At 42.4% G+C, this 26,731-nt stretch overlaps 1 protein-coding gene across 1 annotated transcript in view; it reads right to left on the bottom strand.

The window, feature by feature from the left end:
- The window catches only part of Opn5 (opsin 5), a 48,208-nt gene that overhangs the window by 3,542 nt on the left and 17,935 nt on the right, over nt 1-26,731 (bottom strand). The window contains exons 5-6 of the mRNA XM_038344146.1: nt 19,081-19,322; nt 15,969-16,026 (exon numbers count right to left, since the gene is read on the bottom strand). Coding sequence (XP_038200074.1) covers nt 15,969-16,026; nt 19,081-19,322 — 300 coding nt within the window. The remainder of the gene's footprint in view (nt 1-15,968; nt 16,027-19,080; nt 19,323-26,731) is intronic.

The following is a 26,731-nucleotide window of genomic DNA, read 5'->3' as shown; positions in this document are numbered from 1 at the left end:
CGAGCTCATGAGACTCTAGACGGACAGCTAGGGAGCTTGCATGGGACAGATCTAGGCCCTCTGCATGTGGGTGACAGTTGTGTAGCTTGGTCTGTTTGTGGGGCCCCTAGCAGTGGGACCAGGATCTATTAGCTGGCTTTTTAGAACCCATTCCCTGTGGTGGGATGCTCAACCTTGATGCAAGAGGGAGGAGCTTGATCCTACCTCAACTTGGTATGCCAGGCTTTTCTGCCTCCCCATAGGAGGCCTTACACTTCCTGAGAAGTAGATGGAGGGGAGGTGAGTAGAAAAGAGGTTGGGGGAGGAAATGGGAGGAGAGAATGAATGGGAAACTTTGTTTGTTATGTAAAATAAAAAAATGAAAATAAAAAACAAAAAATCCAAATCAGTCTGAGGTAAACCTCAGCATATTCCCCATTCATGCTATACTCTAAAGGTTCCCTTTCCCTCAGTAATATTATTGTGGAATGACAGCCATTGGTGGGGGAAATATTTTACAAAACATCCAATTAGCTTCCAGGAGTTCTAGAAGAAGGAAAGGCCGGCCTCGTGGTGTCTTCTCCAGTTCTATTGCTGTCTTGCTGTGCTATTCATCAGTCTAAGAAGACGGTCCATATGTTATATCATTTGATCACCAAAAAATAATTTAAGGGCTATATCCCACTTTTCAAATAAGCACACTAAGGCTCCCAGCATTATTCTCCCAAGGCCTCACTGTAGAAGCATAAGAAGCAACTCCCCGACGCTGGAGAGCCCACAGCAATAACAGTGCTGTCTGCTGTATTTTGGTGGCCCCATCTTTTTAACAGCAAACTATAAATTTACACCCCTCGTAATTATGAGAGTGGATATAATAAGTAATGGGATCAAGATGCTTCACTCTGTATCTTCCCTTTTTAATCTACCTAGAGACAGTCCCTTTTCAATCACCTGCAATGAATGATTGCTTATTACATAATTTTATGGCCCAGATACAAGCAACACTAAAGCTAACTGAATTATCCTTGGTAATTATAGCATGGGGGAAAAAAATCACATTTGCCTACCTTGACCTACTTGAATGAACTGATAGCGCTCATTTTTAGCAGTCATCCAGCCAAATGTTCCTTATCTCCACGCAAGTGTAGCGCAGCCAGAAGAAAAGTCCCATTTTTGCAAAAGCTCTGCTAATGGTGGTGCTTAATTCTCTGTGACCATTATACAACTAACTGTCCTGCTTCCCTTGATGCATTGAACAGAATTGTTTAGTATAGGCTTTTGCATAAGTTTCTACTCGTCAGATAATAGAACTAACATGGTACCCAGGAGGCAAGGCTTTGACCTTGAAGAGAGAGTGGTGTGGGTGAGATGTCTCTTCCATGATTCTCCTCTGGCCTCTCCAAAAACATTGTGGGTAAGTCCACTAACGAACCACTGGCAGATTCTGCAGAGGCTAAGTCATGATGAGCCAAGGACCAGAGTTTACAAAGCACGGCAGGGGTAGGCATCCCAGTGAGCACCAGCGGGTCTCCATGGTCTGGATGAGTGGATAGATTCCACGGCCTTTCTTACCTCAGCCGCAGGTTTCCTTTAATGCTAATGAAAGCTTGAACTCCTGCCTCTACAAGATGCTCAGAAAAGCATTCCCAGTAGAACATTTACCTCTGTCTGGTGGTTCTGGGTAAAGGTGACATCCCTATGTCCTAGCCCTCAGCCTGCCCCTTCAATCAACTAGAACAATACAGGTTTGGGGAAGCATTCCATCTGTGAAGGCAGTATTCACTATGCATCAAAAAGAAACTTGTCACGGACATAAAAGGTTCTAATTCCCATCCCACGGTGTGCTTATGACCTTGTATAAGACATGTACATTCTCTGGCTTAGCTGCTGACCAGAAAAAAAAATCCATCCTTCCTACCCTTTTTACAAGGCATCGGAAAGTTTAGTTAAGACAGGGAGCTCTAACAAGAGCACACCGTACGATGGAAACTGAAAACATTACTGTTAAACAAAATCCTAGTGGCCCTTACCTAGTGTTTCTTTTTGTGCCTTGTCACTACAAGGAACCCAAATTATGTCAGAACCACCAAAAGCCCCTCAGGTCACCAGCTGCTGTTATTTGTCCTGTCAAGAGCATTGTGGTGCCTGAGAACTCGGGCTCAGGGAGTATCGCACAGCCCCAGAACACCCTGCACAATTTCATGTACTACGGAAGCATTTTCTGGGTTTCATTTCCTCTTCTGAAATGGCATGATATGTTCATAGTAAACCCCAATGAACTTGACTACCTAAGTGAGGATTAAATGAAGCAATTAACCCATATAAGAGGATTTAATATCAAATTTAACACACAGTGAGTGCGTGATCAGAGTTAGACACATTATCTCTTTAAATGCCTTCCCTATGACAAGAGTAGAACCTTCAAGTGAGAAGGATTTCCAGAATCAATTAAGTTCAGAAGTGGATAAATTCCTATGAGGAGACCATGAATAGGCCCACTCTTCAAAATGGAGGTCGTCTTATCTACACTTTGCGTAACGTATTTGAAGATTAGAGTGCTTTCTTTTTGAAGATACTGCAGAACTTGGATGCAGGGGGTTATTTTGTGAGAAATATTTCTCTCAAAAATGGGATCTTCATTATGCTATGTTGCTAAGCTCCTCAAAATCTGAGAAAGAGAGCCAGCCTTTGCCGGATTCAGCAGGTGAAGGCACCAGTTACCAGGGCTGACAATCTGAGTTCCATCCCAGAGACCTGCTTAGAGGAAGGAGAGAATAAATTCCGACCTCCACACGCATGCCATGGCAATGTGCTTCCCTACCTGGAAACACACAAATAAATCAATTTAGTTTAGAAATTATTTTAAAATTTGAGGAGATGAGGAAGAAAAAAATGGATAAATGCATCTAGTGTCTGTTTCTCAAAGTTCATGGTGCTTCAGGACACTTTGGTTTGTTTCCTCCCTGGGAAATTCCTGTGTCTATTTTCCCTCTAGCCGGGCTTATGAAAGAAGAAGGGTCGTGTGCAGTTGGCCATTGCGGAGGCTAGGCGATGAATATAAAATATGAATATGAAATATGAAGATAAAATATGTTATCAAACTATTCACACGGTGTGTCCTCTTTCATGCGTGTTTAAGAAGTTCCATGAAAGTCTTAGAAAACCCATTAAATAAACCAGAAAAAATACATGTGTACATACAGACAGACTGTCACTTTCTTTAGAGTATTACATTTTAGTTATTTATTTTGTGTGCTTTAGGGGCAGGGGACTCACACACGTCCCACAGCATGCAAATAGAAGGCAGAGGAAAACTTGCCTGAGTCAGTTCTCTCCTTCCATGGGGGTCCCAGGAATCAGACTCAGCTGAGCAGTCTTGGTGCAGGGCGCTACTATCCTCTGAGCCATCTCACGGGCCCAAGATGATCTTTTAATATCTACAACAAATCTAAGGAAAATGGCAACTGCCCTGGGGTTTACACGCCTATTCAAGCAAAGGTAAATAACTCGCTTCTTTAACAAACTTGGAAATGAAGCTCTCCTCACACTTCAAAACCAGAAGAGGTCCCTCATGTTGATAACACTCAAAGCAAGTCCATGTGGAATATGTGGAGGTACGCAAGCAACGCTGCTCATACTTTCAGCCTTTAAGGAAAGAAAGGATTTGCATTTTAAACTAGAGCATAAATCGCATCTTTAAGTTATTCTTCTCTCTTACCTGCCTGTCAGATAAGTTCTATATTCAGTCAAGTCAAATTCTGGCAGGGCTAGATACATGATCAGCTCCCACGCAGTAGTGAACTTGACTTGAAGACTTGTGTCTAGTCCTCATTTTTTAGTGGTCGTATTTTATTATTATTAATTTTTTCATTTGTTTTGCATATCAACCACAGTCTAGCCTTCATTTTAACTGTAACGCTCTTTGGGGTTCCCAGCTGCCAGGGAATCCTAAGGAAGTTTCATTTAGACCAGAATGCATTTCACTTGCCAAAGTGTTAACTCATTGTTAAGAACTCTCGGCTACTAACAGTGAAATCAGCAGGCAGTGATCACATTTGGCCTTTTGAACAAATTCTCCCTAAATGTTCTCTTATTCCAAATGCCTTTGTTTTAAAATGTGCCCCGTTCTTTCTAATTGTGAGCAGTTAACGTACTTACATGGGTGAGTTGTGCATTTTATACTCACTGTGGGACGTTCACTAACCTGCCTGTCACGGAGGTTCCTGTCCATGCATTAGTCATGTCCCAACTGGCCAATTTCACGGTCTCCTGGAGGGCCATTCTCATTCATCTTGTTTGTGTTTATAATACCATCAAAATTTACAAGGCACTTGGGTGTGTTTCCACACTCTAAAATCCTCTTTCCTCTCACCCCAGCCAAGCACAGTGACTTTTTCTTCTTCACCTGAGAGTTACCTCTAAAATTAAGGTCGCCACTTTTGTTCTGATTTACAGGTCAAAAAAAAAAAAAAAAAGCTGCTGTGTTGACTTGCAGCGATAAAGGCTCTCCAAGCGCACAACAGGCTGAGCTGCTGTCATGGCAAATGCTTTAGTCTTTAAGGTGGGAAAAGGTGTCTGGGAGGACATTTCTACCTCCATGAAGCCACATTGTGTTTCCAGTCACAAAACACATTTTCACTAATCCACATTCACATCTGCATAGAAACAAGTCATATTCCAGATGTGGCCTGAAGCTGCCCTAGATAAACACGCAGCCCAACACTTTCCAAACAAGCTTTCACAAGACTAGATTGATTTTAAAAAGAAAGAGAGAGAGAGAGAGAGAGAGAGAGAGAGAGAGAGAGAGAGAGAGAGAGGGAGGGAGGGAGGGAGGGAGGAAGGAAGGAAGGAAGGAAGGAAGGAAGGAAGGAAGGAAGAGGGGGAGAGGAAAAGAAAAGAAAAGAAAAGAAAAGAAAAGAAAAGAAGAGAAAAGAAAAAGGGAAAAACTGGGGCCTTTATTCACTAGTAAGAGCTGCACATGGCCGGCATAGAACGGGGGCTTCTAACACTCAGTTCCTCTCTCTCTCACTGTTTCACAATAAATAATGGGTTTCGATGCTGCTAGGTCATGCTATTATTTTACACTGTTTATTAATTTCTTTATCCTAGCAGGATAACTAGGATAAAAGCGGGAAATCAAAAAATTCACATCTGTAACCCGCCTTCTCAGCAGATATATGGGATAAGCATTTTGGTTGTGCCCTTATCAATGGGCAAGTGGATTAGCCTCCTTATAGTGAAGCAAAAATTGAGCTTCAGCAAAAAACAAAATTAAGCACCGTCCTACATAGCCAATAATATATATATATATATATATATATATATATATATATATATATATATATATAAAGGATAAGGACTGTATGCGTTCACTTCTCACGGACAGCTTCTCTCACAACTGCCCTCTTGCCCACAGGACTGTAGACTCTTGTACAGTCTTGTAGACTCTAATGGACACTAATCCCGAGGTGTCCTTCTCCCTACTCCCTTTAGATTCTTCTACTGAGCACAGGTACACGCCAGGTCCCCTGTCTCTCTATGCCACTTTCATCCTGCAACATTTCTTTGTCTTCCAATCATTGACCAGAATGAAATTCACCCTTCCTATAACTACGGATTTGTCCAAAACCTCCTCCCTGGTCACTTGAACTATTCGATGTTCTGATATGCCAACGAATCCACTGGACACAAAGAGTTCTCCAGCTTCTTTCTGGTCATGGCTCTCTGGGGCCCTCCACCTATGCTCAGAAGTCCAATTTATTCTCTTAGAGTCTGAAGAAGCCAAACTTCCTTCTTGAAAGCAAACTCTCTCCATTCCCTAACACAGTCATTCTTGTCAAAAGAATAAGTACTCTGAAGACTAGATTCAAGTCTTATACTCAATTTTACTTGGTTGCTAATGGAACCAAGGTGATTTAACTAAGCATGAGCCAAAACTACTTCTGATGAATGCTTTAGCAATGCTTCTTCCAATATGCATGTTGCTTAAGACTGTTAGAGTTAGGACAAGCTCTGTGCTGGTCTCCTGTGAGTTCAGAACAGCCAAATAGATCTGTGCCCTTGTGCTTATTCTTTGAACATATATGGGGGACCACTTGCTCCATTTTCAATGACAGTGAACTTGTGGCACTGTGTAGTCTAAGGCTTTCATTTAAACGACAAATGTATAGGGTGATTTGGGGGGAAAAAATTAGTCAAATAACACTTTCCCATGGAGAGGGCATCTCTATGATGGTGGTTCCTGAACAGGTCTTCATTGGCTCTCTAGTGGACAATCTGCCCACAGAACAGATTTCTTAATTAAACTGAATTGCCCTCTGCCAGACTCTGTCTCGTATTTGCTCAATCAGTTTCATCAACAGGCCATCTCGGGTATCAGATTCTTGACTGCAAATGTGTATAAATCCACACTGTATCCTACTGTTCTGGGCAGAGTTTTGAATCCCGGGGAAATAAACCGGGCATTTGTTTCCAAGCTGACTGGCAGGTTTCATTAAAGCGTGAACAGAAGGGACGCTCTCCAGTGAGCCCATGAATTGAAATAGGCAAGGTTCGGAATGGGAGGAGAAGAAATTCTACTTCTTGTCAACAACCTAAGCTTGGAGTTTTTAAGTAACAAATAGTATGCTTTCGATAGCCAGGCATCAACCCAACACTAACACTTGCTCATTTTTATTTCTGAAATAGTTCTAATTTGTAGCGATCCTTATTCTACAAAGCAGGCACCACTCTTTGGGCCTTCATCAGCCTTGACTTGACATCAGTTTCTAAGCATAGATTGTGTGAGAATTAGCTCGGATATTCACTTGAATATAGACACACAGATACCAGTCCATGGACCATCAAATGGGACCAGGTTATTCACATGTTAAATAAGCATTGCATGTAATTCTGATATAGGGCCATACTTGGGCCAGAACAAGGACCAGTGCGTCTATCATCTAAAATGGAAATCTGAAAATAACTTACATGCACTAAAAACTCATGTGTTCCCACACCAAGTAAAAACAACGGGAGCTCTTGGCCTCAGCGGCATGATGTTCAAAGACTTTCATGACCCCTTTCCTTGGATACTACCCAACTTGGAAGTACTCTGGAAATATTATTCTCAAATATGTGGTGTGCTCATCCTCACAAAACTCTCTTGTTTGAAGACCCTCCCAAAGACTATTTCTGAACAACTCTTACCTGAGACTTCCTCTTCCAAGATTATCTCTAGCTCCAACTGCTCCTGACACCATGTGGTTCAGAACAATCCCTTTATATTCTTACAGATCCCTTGGTAATGGCAATCATAGCACCTTCGGTGATGTAATGCAGCCATCTACTCACTCATGTTGTGTTCAGCCACACCATAGCCTCTCCTCATATCAAAAGCACACATTGTGTTGTGCCTGCCTCCTCTAAAGAAAGCGCTCAATAGATGCTCCCTGCCTGAGTTCATTCTCAACTGTGACTCCTGCCCCATACAACTGATTCCTTATCCTACAAGGGTTAGAGCTGCAGGTATAGGATCCTAAACAGAATGGCAATCAGCTCATTAAGCTCACTTGTTCCCCCAGTGCGATTTTCACAATAGCACAGAGAGTAAATTATTGTCATGGCTACAGATGAAGATTTTTAAAGCAAGCCAACAAAAAGAAGAAAATCTAAATGCAGAGAAAATCTGTCAACCATAGACCAGAGCACAGGTGCTACAGGCTGACTGAGAGGGGAACCCCAGCTCCGCCATGCGCAGACCACATCACCTCTCTATACCTTGGTTTTCTGATGGAGAGCAAAGACTGTCCCCCTGGGTTTTTAAGACAGCAAAGAAGATTTTGGCAAAGATTTTATATAAAGTACCAAAGTACAGATTTTGTGAAATCTGACATAAAGGTTGAGGAGTTAAAAACCTTGTCTCTCAACTATTCAAAAAGACGAGCATCTACGGACAATGTAGAAATGAATGTTTGTGTGCCAAGACAATTTCATTTCTGAAAATAGGCAGTGAGCCAGATTTGGCCCACGGGCCATGGTTTGCAGACTTCTGCAACAGGCTTAGCCACAACAAGTGATGAACTGGGAGATGCTAATATTTTCATTGGAGAAACTTTCTACTTGGTGAGCACCCTGGGCTTTAACCTTTTACCCAACCTTTAATTGTGTCCCCACCGCAATGAGAATGTACCATGACCATGTGTACTCACTGAAATCAGTATATCACAGGCTGTCATCTGGGACTCACTACCTCTTACTTCCTATAATTCTAATCTATATTTGTCACCAGCAGTGAAACCAGTGGGGAATCTGGAAAAGCCCAGGTTCACCTATAATTTTAGCCATTTTGCCCCTTAGAAGTTAATCTGAAATTCTCTGTAAGACACTGAAACAGAAGCCTGGCTGATAAAGATGATTTTCTTCTACTTGAAAATTACTTGTATTGATTGATAAACTGTTAACTAAGACTTGCATTAAATGAAACCCAGATGATGAACTGCTGAATGTACTCCATCATCCCCTCCTTTCCCTCTCCTGTCACTTGACTGTGACAGCAAAGAAGAAAGTCCCCATCCTTCAGAATTATTTAAATATTTCTGACCCTCAAGATAGAGCAACAGTGTGACTCCAAAGGAAACTTATTGTGCTCTAGCGTGAGACAGTAGACAGATGCTGTACCCGTGGTTCATGTTGTGCCTGCTAAATTATGGCTATAATAACCACTGCTAGACTGTTATCCAGGGAGGGAGGCAAAAATAAGTATTTTAAAAATAAATCTAAAGAATCCATACCTGCCACCTTTGCATATCAGCATTTGTAAGCTAAGTCTTTTCCAGATGTTTTTTTCTGGTACAAGTTGTTGCCCTCCTCTGCCCTCATAGTCACCAACTCTGGGTCCTCCAATGTCTGTCTTCATTGGCAAAGCCTTGACCAATGGCAGCTACTACAACACACCAGGATAGGAAATACTCTTGCGTGCTGGCACTCGGATGCTGACATGCTGCCTTTCTTGCTCTGCCTCCTACCATATTTGAACAGCTCCTATGTGCTTTGGCTGCTGTACCTCTTCTCAGGAACACCTAGAGCCAGTCCTTTTTCTACAGGTGCTTATCTGGTCTAGTTCCCAGGCAGAGCCAACTGCTGGCTTCCAGATTTGTTCAGGTCCTCCATATTTTGGGAAAATAGCTTAAAAGACAGGGCTAGGATGTGTGCTCATTTTGAAATAAAATTTTTCTTGTTTGAATAGGTATCTTCTTTGGTGAGAGTGCCTAATTCCTTCCCATCCTAAGAGAACAAACTCACAAGCACCTTATACTCAGGTTCAACCCCAAGCTAGATTACCCTTTGGCTAGTTGAGCAATCTCTTGCCAGCAGCAAATGACCACAACACAAGTCCTTAGAGGTATTTGTACAAGTCTCAGGCAGGCCTGGTTGTATTTTTAGAGAATGGTGCCAACTAATCCGCTCAAGGAATGTGGACTGTAACTCACTGCCTTGATAACATTATTCTCCACTCCTAACACTTTAAAATATTTCACCAGCCTATGCTGTCACATAGATTTGTCTCTACACACATAAAATGTCAAAATGCATAGCTCCAGAGCAAATTCTGGGCAGTATGGGTAAAGCCCACATGACTCCTGGCAAACCGGGTTCATTTTTTCCCCAGGAGGATCGGATGCTTCGCACTTTCTCCAACAAGTTAGATTTTGTTCATTTGGAAGTGTGCATATGTGGGTCAGGGGGATGCTAGAAGCAAGTGAGACTTTCAAAGTAGGAAACACAGGGAAAGTGTAACTTTGGGTATCAAGGAGAAAAGCATCCTCTCTGAAGGAATGAGCTCGGAACAGTAGATAATCTCCATCAACACAATTGTATATGAAGAAATGCTCACACATGCAACTCACTCTTCCTTCCCTGCATCCATGAGGAGGTGACTAAACTCCACCTATAGCCCTCCACAGCGGTCTTCAAAAGGTTCTTCTCAGATGCCTGATGCTCTCCTGCTCCTTTGTCCTAATAAAGCACACTAGAGAAAGGGCTCTGCTCAAGGAACACTTGTTCCTAGGATACAGTAACACTTTTAGCACAGCTGAGATGCTCAGGTAAGTTCTGATCATCACCACACCCAGTGCGACAAGTCTTAGAACCATGCTCATCTTTAGAGGGTCATCAATTTAACCAAGTCCAGGGCACCCAGGTTGCCTTATTAAGTCGCAGATCCTGGATCAGTCAATCATTCAATCCTGTTTCTCCATTTCTAATCAGCTCTTAGGAAGCACCCAAATCCTGGGTATGCAGATGACATTTTCGGTGACAAGAATTTAAGTCACGCTATCATAGAGACTGGTAGGTTAAAATCCCTGCATGGTCCTTGAAAAAACAATCTCTGCAGCTATATTCTGTTGTTGTTTGGAAGCTTTTCGTTTATCTGTCTGTTTGTTTGTTTGTTTGTTTCATGTTTACTAGAAAGCCCAGGCTAGCACAAAACTCACAATTCCCCTGAGTTCTGAGATGACAGACACAACACAAATCCAGTTTTCTCTCTAATTTAAATACACTCTCCAGATAGGAAGCAGAGGTAAGTATGAATTTCTGGACTATCTTGAATGCCAAATAAGGTTTCTGATTGTTCCTCTGCATAGGCACTTATGGTAGGAAACTGTGTTCTCCACTCGGCAATACGTTACTGGAACACAGCTCACCACAGTTCTTCTATCCGAGCCAGGCAAGACTGTTCAGCCCCTTTCTCCTTACTGGAGACTCTTACTGGAATGGACCAAGCCACTGGTGATGCACTTCCTGCACCCCAAATGTAGTTTATACAGGAAACATCTTCAGTCCAAGACCTAACACTAGCAATGCCCCATGGAAGGTCTACAAGCGGATGTTTCCACAGAGCCCTGTTATCTTTTGCCTTCTCAAGAAGAATGAGAATCTCCCAGATCTACAGAATCCAGACTCCTCCGGCACCTTTAGAAGAGTGCATGTTATTCCTGTCAGCCTCATGCAGATTGGCTAAGTAGTTCTTCTAAAAAGTCCTTAGACACATCTGTTGATTTTATCCTTTCAAGGAGTCCAACGATTACTAAGAATCTTGTAGACTTTAATGAATTTAAAACAAATTATAATGATGTAAGACTTTTGAGAACTGAGGACTTGGAGAAATAAGGCCATTTACCCACACATCTGGTGGGTGATGTATGTTTGGCATGACATAAGGCTGATTCCCAAACTGTGCCCTGTTTCCTACACTCTATCTCTGTTCTCAAGAAAAAAAGTATAAATCACAGGATCTGAGATCACATGGTGAGGCTCATTTTATTATATCCTGGGGAAGGAAACTAATACATGAAGTTAAAACATCCAACTCTAATGGCATCCAGAGGGCCCCCATCTAGCAAATACAATAGCTGTGACCATTTGGTAGATGACACAGATATAGATAATGTGGACAGAGAGAGAGATAGATGCTATATAAATCTAAAGAGTTGTTTGGCAATATTTTCTGATACTGAGACACAATTCCTAGGAGACTGAAAACACACACTCCCCTTCTATATTTTCCAAAATATTCAGTACACTGTTGTTGCAAATGTAATCAAAGCTTCTGACTAGAAGGAATGAGTGGATGCACCATTTACCTAGGTAGAGTCAGCCAACGTTGAAACCAAAACAAAATAGAACCAACGAAATCCTTGTACAAGGTAGTTATGTTTTATATGATATACATCTGTCTACTGTAAATTTCATGGGGTGCTTGAGACATGTTCAGCGGAGACCAGAGATAAGGAACAGATATTTAACGTAACTGAGAAGTCACTTAAGATTCAAATCTATTCAGTAGAATAATCTCAAAAATGTATTCCACTCATTAACACGACCTGTGCATATACATGTTGAAAGTTGTACAATCTTTAGAAAGCAAAATATCCACGTTCACAAAAGCCACAGTGGTGAGCAAGGGTTTTCTCTAAGTAATACACTTAGACTTTGAGATTTCAGGCTGTTGGTACTAAGAATATGCTTTTGATGATGTTTCTTACAGAATTCCCTATAACTTTTAAAGATCTTGCCTTTTGCCACCTTTTCACAAGAAGCATGCAAACCATTTACAATTTCCTAATGTGGAAACAACCGAGGGACCTGTAGACAGATGATCAGAAAAAAGATAATGCATTGGAAGTGGTAGGCTGTGCACATTAAATATTAATTAGTCATAAAGAAAATATTATATCACTTAGAACAAACTACCTCTAAGTGAAGTATATTACATTGAGTTAAATAATTTAAATAATCTTGCATGTGTGAAAGTTAAAAGAAAAGTTGGCCTGAATATAGAATAGTGATAACTAGGGGAGGGAGAGGAAATAGATAAAGAGAGGGAGGCAAGATTTTTTCACTGTTGGTTTTATATATGTATTGGCATATCAGATTGAGCTCCATGCTTATGCATACTGAATACACATTAATCAAAAGTAAAGAGGGATGACCCTTTGGACAATAAGACCTGGCTCCATCACAATAAATACAATTATGAATCCGAAGCTAGTGAATGTTAGACACTAGCCTTTTCCTATATACCTTCAGTGGTTGCCCTCTGGTATTCTGATGTGTATAAGACCTCCCATCATGCTGGCACCGCCTAGCCCTTTCAGATACATAACAGCTTTTGCTGCTGGTTTTCCTCCCTCATGCCCCTCAACTCTGTCTTTTCTCCTCATTTTCACTGACTTAACGGAAATATTGCTGTTCATAACCCGGTTCACATTGCTATAGATTATCAAAGAGCATGCTTTCTAAGGAAAAAGTAAATGGAACCAAGCATTGTAGTTACCAAGAAAGTTGCAAATAAGTTTAATGTTTGATTCTTAAGAAAACTGCATTTGAATGATCAAATAGAGCTTTACTATAAAAACACATTCCTGTTGCCTTTCTCTGAAAATCATTTAAAATGTTTTTTGGATTTTACCATGATGCTTGAAAAATCAAATTTTCAAGTTCATAGTGCATTTAAGCTCTCAGTCTCTTTTCATAGATTTATTTGTCCATTCTTACATTTAAATGGCTGCCCATAGAAAGAAGGCAATTTAGGACTGGCTGGGCATGGTGACACAGGCCTGCAGTTCTAACACAAAAGAGGTGTGAGGTATAATCAAAACCAGCCTTGGATATAGTAAGAATCACTAATAATAACAATAGCAATAATAGTGATAATGAATAAACCAGATATCTAGGATTTCATATTCTCCTTTTAACATTCTATTCCATGTTCCCAGGTTACCGATTTGATTCCAATCATTTTACTTCCAAGTACCCTTCAAAGGGCAGGCACTAAGCCAGTTACTCAGAGTTCAAACAATACGAACAGTCTGTTCAAAGATTTAGATGCTAGTAACACACAGGCATGCAGCACAAAATGAAGCTGGAATGGAAAACTGAGGAAACATTTGGTAACTGCACAAAGTTTGTTTCCCTAAACCACTGTGAGCCCTGGGAAAAGCAACACCAATTCAAGCAGCCTTCCCTGAGAGCCTGGTGTATGCAGCCAACTGTCAGTAACACGATTCTTCCCGCATTCTTCCCCAAGGATCACCTCTCTTTTTCTCAATCAATACTGTAATAATTCTAGTTCCTTCCAGCTCCCAGGGTATCACAGAAACTTAGGGAAGCAGGGCACAGAGGATTGGAATCATGTCTTTCATACTGGTAAAAGAAATGAATGCTAGGTTCTTTCCCCAAAGCTCCTATTATTTAAACTCTGTTTCCCTTCTCACTATGCTCAATCTTCTTTGGACATGCTTTTTCAAGTCCATGGTTTAGACAGTTAATAATTGAGAGCGTGCACTCTATGTCTGGCGACTCCGGTAAAACTTTCGCTGTCAGGCCACATTAGCGCGAGTACACTCACCTCTGAAGTTTCTCACTCCCCCTCATCTAAAATCACCTCCTCAGAACACCTCCTTGACCTTAATCCTTTCAGGCCTTTTGAACTCAGCCCTTCTTCCTCATCCACAGTTTCCCCCAGGCAGTCTTAACTCTGCCATCACCATGCCATCACCTGCCAAGGACCCCTACTTCTTGAGTCATTTGGGAGCTATGTTTGCATTTCCATGGCCATTGCCATCACGTCATTCAGAATCTCATGAATTTTAACTTCTTTACAAAGTCCCTAATAAATGGGAAAATGTACAACCTTTGCCCTCCATCCTCACTAAGTAATCCGCCTTCTGCAATACCTCCAGACTGGTAGTTTCGGACAGTACAAACATCATGACTTCCCACTCGGCTTGTGCAGGGCAACTGGTGACCACTTCTCGGCTGAGCACCACCAGCACAGGAAGAGAAACTCTGTGTGTTAGGAGTGTGTGCTCACTAACAGGGTGCTGAACGGTCTTTTCTCATCCTCTCATCTGCGCCTCACAACAACCCTTAGAAACCATTGGTTCCTTTCTCCACTTCACGAGCTTACCAAAGGCACAGGGTGAGGATGCAAACCCAGGCAGTCTGGGTCTGGGCTCTAAACACATTGCCCACTCCATCTGGGTCCCTCACTCTCACGTATCTATAGTTACACATCTGTCTGTGAGCTTGCCTCTCCCTTCTAATGACAATTGTGTCCTTGCTCACTCCAGACTTAGTAGCCCTGAGTCCCAGAGAGAGATTCTTACCTTTGCTCTAATCACACAGCTCCTTTTGTTACAGCTACTTAACACTTATCTTAAGCCAACAACACGCACTAACTCCTCCTTCATTCCTCCTGCAATCCTCAAGGAAAATAAACACAGAGAAGCTGAAGCTATCATACACAAAAGACTGAGCCTTGAGGGAACGGCTGGCACTCTACAAACCTTCAAATGCAAGGAGTAAATAGATCACCAGTGCAAGGGAGAAGTGGCTCACTTCTTGTTTTTCTGCCTAGCGGTTATCAGTAGAGTAGAAACAAGAAGAATGAACAAGGCTATGTTCATAGTGGACTTGGAGGTAGACAGAATGTAGAAGCATGGAGGATACCTGCCTGGGCCTATTCCTCGGTAAGGAGAGAAATGGGCACTGACGAAATGCCTATCTGGACCTAGTATTTGCATGCCTTATCCTTCACCTTAGCATTTAAAGAACACAACTTGGTTTTAAAATCCTTCCTTCTTATTCATTCTTGGGCTTAAAAGGGTGTTCGTGGAGATACAATGAACAATAATAAAAAGAACTAAGGTCACGAAGAGCAAATAAAGACAAGAAACTGGGTTTTCAAACAATACTGACACTAAATCCCTTCCTTAGGTACTGATACCCTACTCATTGCATGGAGTTAGCAAGAACCTAATGAAAACCCAGGAGAATGAAAGTGCTATCATCAGGAATTGTTTTTGTATTCAAATTCAGAGATACAAGAAAACCATTCAGGATTTTCAGACAAAGCTGATTTCCCTAGAGGACTCCTTCCCATTATTCCTGGCAAGAGTTAGACCCTCAGCCAGCAGAGAAGAGAAGAACTGTGAGAATCCAGTGCCTACCAAGTAACCATGGCCCCACACTGTCTCAGTGACCTGCTGCCTAGGGGAACCCCAGGCACAGCATCCCTGGCCTTACACAAAAAATGATGATGAAGAAGAAGATAATGATGATGATGATGATGATGAAGAAGAAGATGATGATGACGATGATAAAGAAGTCATGGTGGCATAAGTAAAACAATACCCTAATGAATAAAACTTGTAAACATTGTTTTTCTTAATATCTTAGGCAAATCCTATTTGTCATGGGATAGATTTGGCATAAGGAAAAAGAGAGTATCAGGGATTTCCTTCCTAGTATACAGGAAGTCCTAGCCTAGTTTCCATTTGCAGTTTCCCAACGAACCCTGGCTTCAAGAAAAAAGAGGGGAAATATACAAAATATAAAAATATAATATAAAGACAAGAGTGGAGCCACGACTGAATGTTAAGACCAGTGGAAAGGCAAGCGTGTGAATAGCGTGTCCATGAGTGATGCTGTGTCCGTCTTCATACCTCTTGATGGATCTCCAGCACAGCAGAAGACTTCCTGGCTGCCGTTACCGTGTGCAGCCTAGAAACAGAGAGGAGACAAGGAAATGCATCCAGAGACATACATCCACACACTCTTAAGTACGCTATCACGTCAACTGAACTACCATCACTACCTGTTCGGAGAACCCTGGTGTAGCAGAGCATAGATGTTCTCTAGATATATCAGATACATCTATTACATTTTTAAAAGTTAAAGAAAACTGTATCAAGTGGTAGAAAAATGAGCAAAAACTTGTGGAAAAAAAAACATGCACATAACATTTCAGCGTAAATGAGAAGAAAACTAAAAATCCAGAATATTCTAAATGAAAAAGAAAGCTCTTGGGCAAAGGCTTCTACATCCAGAGCGTTTCTTTGCACAAATTCTCTATGTGCAAATTCATCACGCTCATTCATTTGAACCTGCAAATGCAGCCTGTAAACTCGGGCAGTCAGGAAGACTTGAAGGGTAAGAGCCACCCCAGAATTTGGGGTATTGATTGTCCTTGGGCTAATGTACTAAAAGTGTGAAAGACATTTGTCCTTAACAGCATAGCCCACTGAGTCTTGCTTTCTACCCACGCAACTGAAGTCTCTTCCCCTATCATCAGCCAAAAACAACCTCATAGGTCTCCACGGAGGCTGAGGCAAAGAACTGTAACTCTGCCTGCCCTTGCCGGTATTTTCCTTTCTCTGCCTCTCCTTCATCAGCTTTCAAAGATGGCTGTGATGAGAATCGCCTGGGAGAGAGATCCAGGCAGATGGCTGAAACTCGGGCCCAGCCTGGACCTATCGGCTGGTGGAGTTCTCAGAGGTCCTGAGGTAACAATCACACAGCCAGCCACAAGAGACTATCTCAGCAGCCGGGCGAGGACTGCAGTACCGTTTCAAACTGGAGTCTTCTCTCTGTTTGGAATTCTGGGGTCTTTTTTGTTTGCCGTGTGGCTCATTACCATCCGCCAAACTTCAGGGAAGTTGACTGGAAAGCTCAGCGTTGCTTTTCTAGGCCTGATAAAATTAACTCAAAGTTTCTTTTCACGATCTCCGATTCTACACAGTAGCTTTTCTGTTGGAATTCAATTTTTCCTTCCTCAAAGCAAAACGCATTTTAGATCTCAGAAGCAGAGGGAGCAAAAATATCATCTGCTAATCCCGTTTCAGCTCACTGACTTGGTCTGCACCGCGGAATCACTTCACGTCACCCTGGGAGCATTTTGGCTCTTCACAACAGTAGAGATAAACAGGAACTGCTTTATTCTCTCCATTTAAAAAAGAAACTTTGAGGGCCACCTTCCACCCTTCTGTGATCCTCTAGAACAGACACTTCTCCAAAATGGCTTCCCAGAAGGCGCTCCAGCCTGTGGAATCCAAGGTCTCCCCACTGCTTCAGCCCTGATGCTGGCTTCCCCAGTAGAAGCAGGACTGTCAGGAAAATAAAACTCTCCCAGTCCTCTTCAGAAAAGCAGTCACTGCATTCTGCATAAATGTTTCATGAGGACAACTAAACCGAGCTGTCTCTTGCCTGACTGGGTTTTCTAAAGGCTCATGCCCCAAAGTCACTTTCTGTCCCTCTTTCCCTTGCTGAGTGTTGAATATTTATGTGCTGCTCACACTTGTGATACATGTGCAAATCACAGTCCAAGGCAAACTTCTGAGCTAGGTGAGAAGTGCTTCCAGCCACCTCTGTCACGTTGTCATTTTTGAACAAAGTGTCGCGCTACTTTCTCCAAAAATTCTCTGTAAAAATTATTCTATCTACCTGCATCCACAATAAAGAATTAATAGTTGGTAAGGAAAAAGCTTTAATACTTCCTAAAGATATGGATGTTAGCATTTGGACTTAACCATTCGTTTCCAAAGAGAAGACATCAACTATCAACACTCTGTCAGGCCGCCCACATTTGTCACACAGGCCTTTCCCACACACCCTTTGGTTCAGTCACTACAACTTCCTGTGGTCAGCTCATCCCAGTCTTTGGCTCTAAGCAACTAATGTGCCCCTCGGAAGTTGGACTATTGAAAGCTACTGTCTTAAGGACTAAGTTTCCATCTCAAATTGTAGATCTGGTCCCTTCGTCAGAGCAACAATGGCAATATTGTCATTAATTTATAAATTTTATGATCATTCTTATTTGATCATGTACTCAGAGACTAAAAACAGATTAACGTTCAAAAGAGCAGTCATGTGGTAAAGCAGAGTATCAGAAGGTAAAATTCCGTGTCTTCCTGGTGATCTGTCTCTAATACCCCTTACTAAAGGGAAGAGGTGTTGAAGAATATCTGTGCCCAGGTAATAACTGGAGAGGATCAGAGACCCTGAAGCCTTCCCTGCTTCCTCAGTCCAGACAGTGACTTGATATTCATTTTCCATTTTTCACTCAAAGACAGGCTCTGCATAGACACAGGAGACCACCCCATCCCCGAATCCTAGCTCTGTACTCATTCAATATTTAGGGAAATATTTAGGGAAAATAGTTGTGGACTTTGGCGGTCTCTTGTACTCTGTGCAGCAGAAACAGCATAGGTGAAAAAGACCAACGTTTAAGTGACAGTTCCTACCCTGCTGCCTATGTAAAGGTGAGTGGCATCCCAGCCTTAACCTTACTTGAACCCATGTCTTCATGTGACACAGAGAAAGAATAGAACATACCCGAAAGAGCCTGACAGAGAAAACAAAGAGAGGGGAATGGGTTATCTGTCATCCTTCCCTCACACTTCTGCCTCAGGCCTTTGATTTTAGCTAAGAGCGCTGATGCCAGTAATCTTTCACAAGTATTGATGGTTGGATCAATGTCACATAGAACGCTCCTGGACTGATATGGATTTAATCCCCTCAAAAGGAAGTTCACAATCACTGATACAGTGTGTATTCCAAAATGCACAGGATCAAAAACTAGAATGACTCTTGATACCTGTCCATCATCCAGCCCATACGCATCTGATGACTTGAGTTCAGAAATTTTGATGATCAGAGAACAAAATCCTCCTAACCCAGCTCCTTGGGAACTCAGCTCCCACCCCAAGTGTCAGCTTAAAGTGCCACCGCTTTTTAAGACAAAGAAAATACAATTCATCTCCAGCTCCTGAATTTTACCTAAAGTCTTCCAAAGACTTCTTCTTCGTTGCTCTCAAACCACCGGTCTGGCAGCAGGCAAATCTGTAATCAATGACCTGGTAGATGATCGGATTGTACATCGCTGCAGATTTGGCAAGGAGGGTGGGCACCACGGAGAGCTGTATGGGAATGGAGTCTGGCCTTCCGAAAGCAGACCACACGGAGACCACTGCATAGGGAATCCAGGCAATCAGGAAGCCAGCGCAAATCAGCATTGCCACCTGACACAGGGAAAAGGAGAGACAGTGGGATCAAGAGAATTCATGAGCAATCCAAAGTGTTGTGGCAGGCATGAAGGAGGGGCAAGTCCTTCATCCCCCAAAAAGTCCCGTTTTGATCACAGAGATTGCATTCCATTGACTTCTGAGAAGTTGGCACAATCCCTATCCCATTTGCCACATCCTGTCTACTCTCCACTTTAAAATTCCAATGCCCTCAATGACCCAAAATATAACCCTGTAATAATGTCAGACTCTGCCCACATTGGGGCAAGAGATCATAATAAAATGATACCAGTTCTCCTGAGCTTGCCAGAGTCCTCAACCCACATTCTCTTGCAGACCTAACAGAACATAAGTTCATCTTGATGAACTCTTAAATCATCTCCATTGGCCTCAGGAAAGTGAGAAGTGTTGTCCTGGTTTAATTCTAATGTGCACTTTCTTCAAAGATTTTCACTAAATGTTGATTCTTCTGATTCAAGTTTTTCACAAGTTAGAGGCTTGGATGATAGAAATTTCCCAGATATAAAAGACAAAAAGAGGTTGTAGAGCTTCAGCCAAAGCAACATGGAAAGTTTTCTCTCGTGAAATTAAAATAATCTCTTAATTTTTAGGCCACAGAATAATTGGAAATACAGTTTAAAACACCCTCACACGTTTTCACCTTGCCAAACTCAGGCCCTTTAATAGTGTAACCCTAACTAGTACCCTAGAGCTGCTGATCCTAACAGCAGGGGATCAAACAGTTCAGGGGAGCAAACAGTTTTAGCAAACGCTTTGGATAAGACCCTAAACATGCCCCAGTTCCTGAGTGGTCTTCTAGGATATAAATAATAGCAGAGCACGGCTGGATATGGTTTTGGTGCCAGCACGGAGGAGAACAAATTTGTTTCTTATTTGGAATAAGTAAGAGCTTCGTGAAGTATGTTGCACAGCCCCTGCACTTGGGTAAGGTGAAGGGATAGTTGCGAGAGAAGCTGCCAGGAACGCACCCTATGTATGAGTGGAGTCTGTCCATATACAAATGAGAGAGCCACGAAGATGTGGCAAAGCTGCTCAGGGAAGTGAGGAGCAGAGAGAATACGCATGTGTTCAGGGTTTTGTAAAACCATATTGCTGAGTTCTCTCTTACCGCTATATGCTCTGTAGCTTGCAGAGGTTTATAAACAGAAATGTGGAAGATCAGCCCATAGGAAGACATTGCCTGGAGAAACAGTGAATAGGCAGACCACTATCCATTCAGCCAACAAGCAGTATTGAGAGTCTGTGTTTCGTGTACAGGACACAGGAAGGACAAGCAGACACATCCCTGCCCACCTAGAATTTCCACTCTAACCAGATTAGTTTAAACAAATGTCCAAGCAGAAATAAAAAGGTTTTCAGTGAGACTACTAACCCTAGGAAATGAAGTCCACGGTCGGTTTTTTTTTTTTTTTTTTTTTTTTTTTTTTTTTTTTTTTTTTTTTTTTTTTTTTTTTAAGTGGCCTATTTCGGGACCTACATAAAAGAGAGCATTGCTAACTTCTAAATGTCCTCACGCTGTTGTTCTTCCAGTGAGCTAAATAATGAAACTGAACCTAAATCAGCACTTTAGCATGCTTTTCCTTTCGTTGGTCTGCATTCATTTTAGTTTTCCTGCTGTGTCTTCAGCTTCAGAATTCTCGGCATCTCTCTCCATCCTGGTTTCGTGAAGCTCATATAACAGGTAGCGCATCACACAAACCTGACTAACAGGAGAACGAAACCCACTGACTACAGAGACAGGAACGGGAGATCTAGTGACCCTCACTTTTATTTGTGAGCTTCCTCAGAACTTGGGAAAATGTAAGAATGTTACTAACAAGGGTCTCATTGTGTCTTCCTCCCACCATTTGACCTGAAAAGATAACAACCGTTCCTGATATCCTGGTCATGATGTGCTACGAAGAGGTGTGAGAGCCAACATGTTGTACAAACATGTTAAATTACGTATAGATGCTCTTTTGTTTAAGTGGCACAGCTGGGTGCTATTTTTCTGCCCTAAAGGTTGTGTGCATCTGTCTTACATGATCACACACATATGCATGTGCATTTCCATATGAATTAGTAGGAGCCTGACTGTTATACACAGGGAATGATCCAAAACTTGTCTGTCTGTGACCTAAAGAGGAGCATGAGTGTGAGATGCGTTGCCATGGAAACCTACCTTTGCGAGATATGTAAGAACGAAGCATGAGGCTGAGTTTAGGGATAGGACACTTGCTTAGCAAGTGTTCCATCTCCATTCCCAGAAACACACACACACAGAGAGAGAGAGAGAGAGAGAGAGAGAAAGAGAGAGAGAGAGAGAGAGAGAGAGAGAGAGGCAGAGGCAGAGACAGAGACAGAGACAGATTGGAAAATATATTTTAATTCTGGAGTTACAGAATTTAGAATATTTCACTCAAGAATTTCAAGGCTCAGGAGGCTCAAGAGACAGAGACAGTTAAAAAGAGCAGCCTGTGCTTTCAAAGAACTCAAGTTCAGTTCCCAGCACTTACAACCACTCGTCAGTCCAGCTCCAGAGAATCCAGTGCCTCCTGTGGCCATGGGAGGTACCTGTGCTCACCTGCACATATCCACACACAGACATATACACACATGCATGATTTAAAAAATAATAAATCTCCAAAAAGGAATTTCAAAACTCATCTTCACCACTAATGGCAGGCAAGAAACTCCTCAGCAATTCTCAGTTTGTTCCACTCTACAGAGAACGAGAATCCCCAATAGATGAACCAAAGAAGCCAGGACTCGGTTGAAGGCCCAGCAACCGTGCTTCAACCTCTTCAGCTAAATCTTTTTCTCTTCCGTGTTCAACACTTATAACCCAGTCTGACTAAACACGTACCCTCTCTCTCTCTCTCTCTCTCTCTCTCTCTCTCTCTCTCTCTCTCTCTCTCTCTCTCTCTCTCTGAGCTTGCTTTTCCATCATCCCACAGAAACCTACCCAGGAGTCCTTTCTCTTTGGTTTAGTGTGACTTTTGCTTCTAAAGAGTGGATGCCCCAAGGTGCCCAGTGAGGCCTCTTTTTTTTTCTAAATTCCCAAATAAACACTAGCTACAAAAATAAAGCTTGTGTTAGCAGCTGTAAAGCCCCATCTTTGATTCTAGGGTGAGTCACAGGATGATCTTATGCCATCTTGAAAGCCATTGTCTGTACTGCTGCCAAAGCCATTGACAAAAAATAGGTTAGCACAAATCCCATACTATTTTCTACTTTTATGGGAATTCAATAGGAACAGAAAAGGTTTATAACATTCCTGCTATGTTTTCTTTTCTCAAAAGATGCAGAAGATTTGGATACACTGTGTTGTTTTGTTTTGTTTTGTTAACACAGTCAATTAAGTACTGTGGGGCTTCTGGCTTCAGAATAAAACACTATCACTAGAATCAAGTCTTAAACAAAAAGAAGGGGCAAAGGCGAGAGGTGTGAAAAGAAAAGCGTGTGCGTGGGTGAAAAGTCAAAGCCAGGCACATCCATTTCCGTTGGCCTCATTTTAAATTATACTGCACAGAATGCCAATCATTCAGGTAGTAAATCTGGGCCAGCAAAATAAGTCCCAGAGTAAAGGTGTTTGCCACCAAGCCAGACAGCCTGGGTTTGATCCCAGGAACTCAAGTGGGAGAAGGAGAGAAGCCATTCCTGTAAGCTGTCTTTTGACATCCATTCATGCAATGTGACAAACATGGGTGCACACAAAAACACACCAAAGGGAAAAAAAATTAAATTAATTAATGTTTAAGCTTCTATCTATCATGTACTTTCTGAAACCTTTGTGACATTTTCCCAGAGCTTGGTCTGGGCTTCAACTTTCCCTCAGTTCATTCCTCATTTTACCCAATTTAATCTCACTTCATCAGTTTCCTGACATTTACTCCCCAGGTATCCCCAGCACCCATTGCCCTTCCTAGGCTGTTTATTTTTTAATGACTTCATCCCCATCGCTGTTTCTTGGTTCACTGACAAAGCACTAAAAGCTCTGGTTCTTAAATTAGAACAGTTTTGTGGGAGGCAATTCACAGAATTCATGTTTAGCTTGTACAAAAGAATCACACATCTGCAGCTCGGCTCATTTTAAATAAGTCTTGCTGCAAAAGACCCAAGGACGCCAGTATTCCCCAGCTCTGGTTCAGGGTGGCAGTAAGTATTACCAAGTAATGGTGCCTGCATGTGTTCAGTTCCACTGAGTTAACTAACTAGTTAACACTGTCATAAGCTGATGGGGCTGAGCTTAAAGATTTGAAGCTATCCATGACTCTGAATTATTAGAGCAGAGACGGTTCCAAGGAGGGCGGCTCCCTCCTCTCAGTATGGGGGACATGGTAGAAGAATGCAGAGTCTTTGGCTGTGAGATACTGTGTCTCTCCATGGTCCCAATCCTAGTTTAGCCCCACTGTCTCTCAGAAGAACAAAACTCTGCTGCTCTGTGCACAACCATTTCAGGAGTCCAGTTCCTCCCACCAAGCTCCTCTGCCCAGATCTGAGTTAGGCTCAGCTGCACGCTTCATTGAATAATGAAATAGATGGGTGGAGGCCATAGGATTGATGTGAAAGGAAAAGCATAAAGGAAGGCAAGGAGACAGAATGAACCCTCCATCCATGTTTGAATTACATCACCAAGCAAGTGATAGCAATGCGAATTTGGTGGCCGAGGTGAAATCAGTGTGCCAAGCGAAGGGTAGTAGAGGGTCCTGCCCACTGCCGGACACTGTGTGACTGACCTATGTATGGGATGGATGAAAAGACCAAGATATATTATCATAGATATATTAGCAAGTACATAGATCTGCTCACAACCAATTAAAATTAGATTAAAAGACAGTAATGCCATTTCTTGGACAGCTGCCTTCCATGTGTGAGTACGCCTGTCACTAAGTGATACTACCAAAATGCAGAAAAGTAAAAGGCCAGGATGGAGGCTTGCCAGTGACCCTAGCACTCAGGAGGCAGAGGCAGGAGGATGACCGTAAGTTTAAGGCCAATATTGGTTTCAGAATGAATCCAGGCAAGCCTATACTATAGAGTATATTCTTGAAGGAAAAAAAAAGTAGAAAGTAGAGGGAGAGGATGAAGGGAAATGGGGAGGATGAATAGGAAGGTGGGGACCCTGACTGCTGCCATAGCTTTTTGTACTCAGTTCCCTCGCACATATGTAAAGCTAAGAGCAGGATTCCTGTGCTCTCAGACCACCTTCTACGGGCTCAGGTCATCCAACAACCTAACAGGTCTGCTTTGAGCTCCTTTTGTTTACCCACAAAGTGACAACTGAGGTCAACTGTCTCACACCCTCTTCCACAAACTTGCAAAGAAACTTTTCTGGAGTCTTTGGGGCGCCTGCCATCTGTTAGCCCTGGCTGCGATCCAAGCAGAAAATATGAGCTCATGCTTAAGAAAAAAAAAAAAAAAAAGACTTCCACACTTTCCAGCTGCAATTTTTTCAAACCTTAAAAATACCGCTACTCTAAAAACAAGCAAAACCCAAGACCAAAAGAAAGGAGACAAATTAGGTCACTCCTCCTCCTGCCCATCTGTGTTTGGGAGTTCAAGTCTAAAACGGAAAGCAATGTCCCCAGACTAAGCCATGGCCTGACCTAATGAACGCGAGATAGTTTGTAAGGGCCTGATCAACAGAGGAAGGGACGTGGTGGAAATGTGGACATTATAGGTGAGCCAAGGTCCTTAGATGGGACGTTGTTGCTGACAGGAAGACAAGCGGCTACAGGACCCAGCTAATATTACTTTTGTCAACAACCGCAACAGGCCTTGAAATGAGCCAACGTGTGTAACCAGATGGGCAGAATCTCAGAGTTTTATAGTCAATGACGATGCCATTGGACTTGCTGGTCCTTCTCTCTCTGCCCCACACCCATTCACAGATGAGAAAAGCTAAGGCCTTACGCGTGGCATGGTTTGCCTGAGGTGGGTCAGACCAGAGTCTGGGTTGTAGGTTACAGCACTGAGTTCTGCTGAGTGGAGTAGAAATTATCAAAAGGTGTGGATCTGGGCAGGAACCTGGCCCTGAGACTCAGGAAGGGATGGCACTCAGGGCCCAGCGACCGAGTGGTTCTGATTAGAACACACTGCCTTAGGTAAGGAGGACTCTGGCCCTGGGTCGGCCCTTACCACACCCTGACGCACATAAGGATGGCGGGTGACAGTATAGCTGTTGGCTTATGCTGCATTTTTGAGTCACATACATATCTCTCACCCCTGCTCCACCAAAATGATTAAAAATGTTGGTGCTCTCTCAGAACGGGATTCAAATACTGATGACCAAAATCAATAATAAATGTTAACAGTGTGTATCCTCTCACAGGACAAATGGGAAGATTGGAAATAACAATGACTTTGAAATTCTTTTTTATTATTATGTCTTTCTGGCCTCATTTTTCTTTCCTTCAGCAAATATTTATTAAGCACTTAGCATGCTAGAGTCAGTGTGCTGGGTTCTGGGGACAGGAAGTGTTGGAAGGATGTGGTGTCCCTGTAGGCCCTATTGATTGGTAGTAAAGAAGGACATCGAACACACAACCACAAGAGGAGTTTGCAATTGCAAATTAACTAAAAATTTGACAATTCCCATGAAGTAATCATAGTTCAGTAAAACATTCTTACAAGAAGACCTGAATTCCATTTTTAAAACCCTTCTCTGAGAAATGGCCTTTAAGCTTGAGAAAGCTAAAGAGAACAAAGAGAAAGAACTAATTGGTTTTAAAAAGAGCAAGTGTTTCTACTAACTGCCCTTGGCATCCACATAGGGAGTCCCCTGAACCCTACACCTCACTGGCAGGTAACAATCAATGGGTAAAACAAGGAAACAAGCCACCTGAGAAAAACTGAGTTCACAGCTTGGGTTTTGGGTAGTTTTTTTTTTAAGCCTCCTCAAGAAAAGGGAAAGAATGAAGTGAAAAGTCCCAAAGAAAGAGATGTTCAAGCCAGAAGTCAAAGAACCACTTCACAGTTAGCAAGGTAATTAGGTCGCCTTAATGATGTATTCAATGGAGGCATCATGGTTACCATCTTGCAAGTGCTGGACTGCAGAATGCAGAACCTAACAGGGCTGCAACGTGTGTCTGTACCTCCTTCATTCTTCTACAAAGAAAGAGAGATAAATGTTCGCCTCAGTATGACAGGTGCCACTAAAGGCAACAACATGCCAAATGCCCTGGTGCCCTGCAATGGGGAACTTAGACTCTGTAGAGATAGCTGAGGAGGGGTGTTTAAACCATAGTGGAAGGGACGGGGAGAGAAATCCAGGGTCTGGATTAACTACAGGTCTGGACAGAATAGCTGAGCAGTGTACATTAAAGAACAAACCCGGAGTGCCAAGGTACTTGGCACAATCATGTTTGAAAAACTTGTGTGCCCTTTCTGACAATGTCCTCCAG

Source organism: Arvicola amphibius, chromosome 9, assembly GCF_903992535.2.
Source record: "Arvicola amphibius chromosome 9, mArvAmp1.2, whole genome shotgun sequence".
NCBI classification, from domain to species: domain Eukaryota; kingdom Metazoa; phylum Chordata; class Mammalia; order Rodentia; family Cricetidae; genus Arvicola; species Arvicola amphibius.
This window is presented reverse-complemented; position numbering and strand designations above follow the sequence as displayed.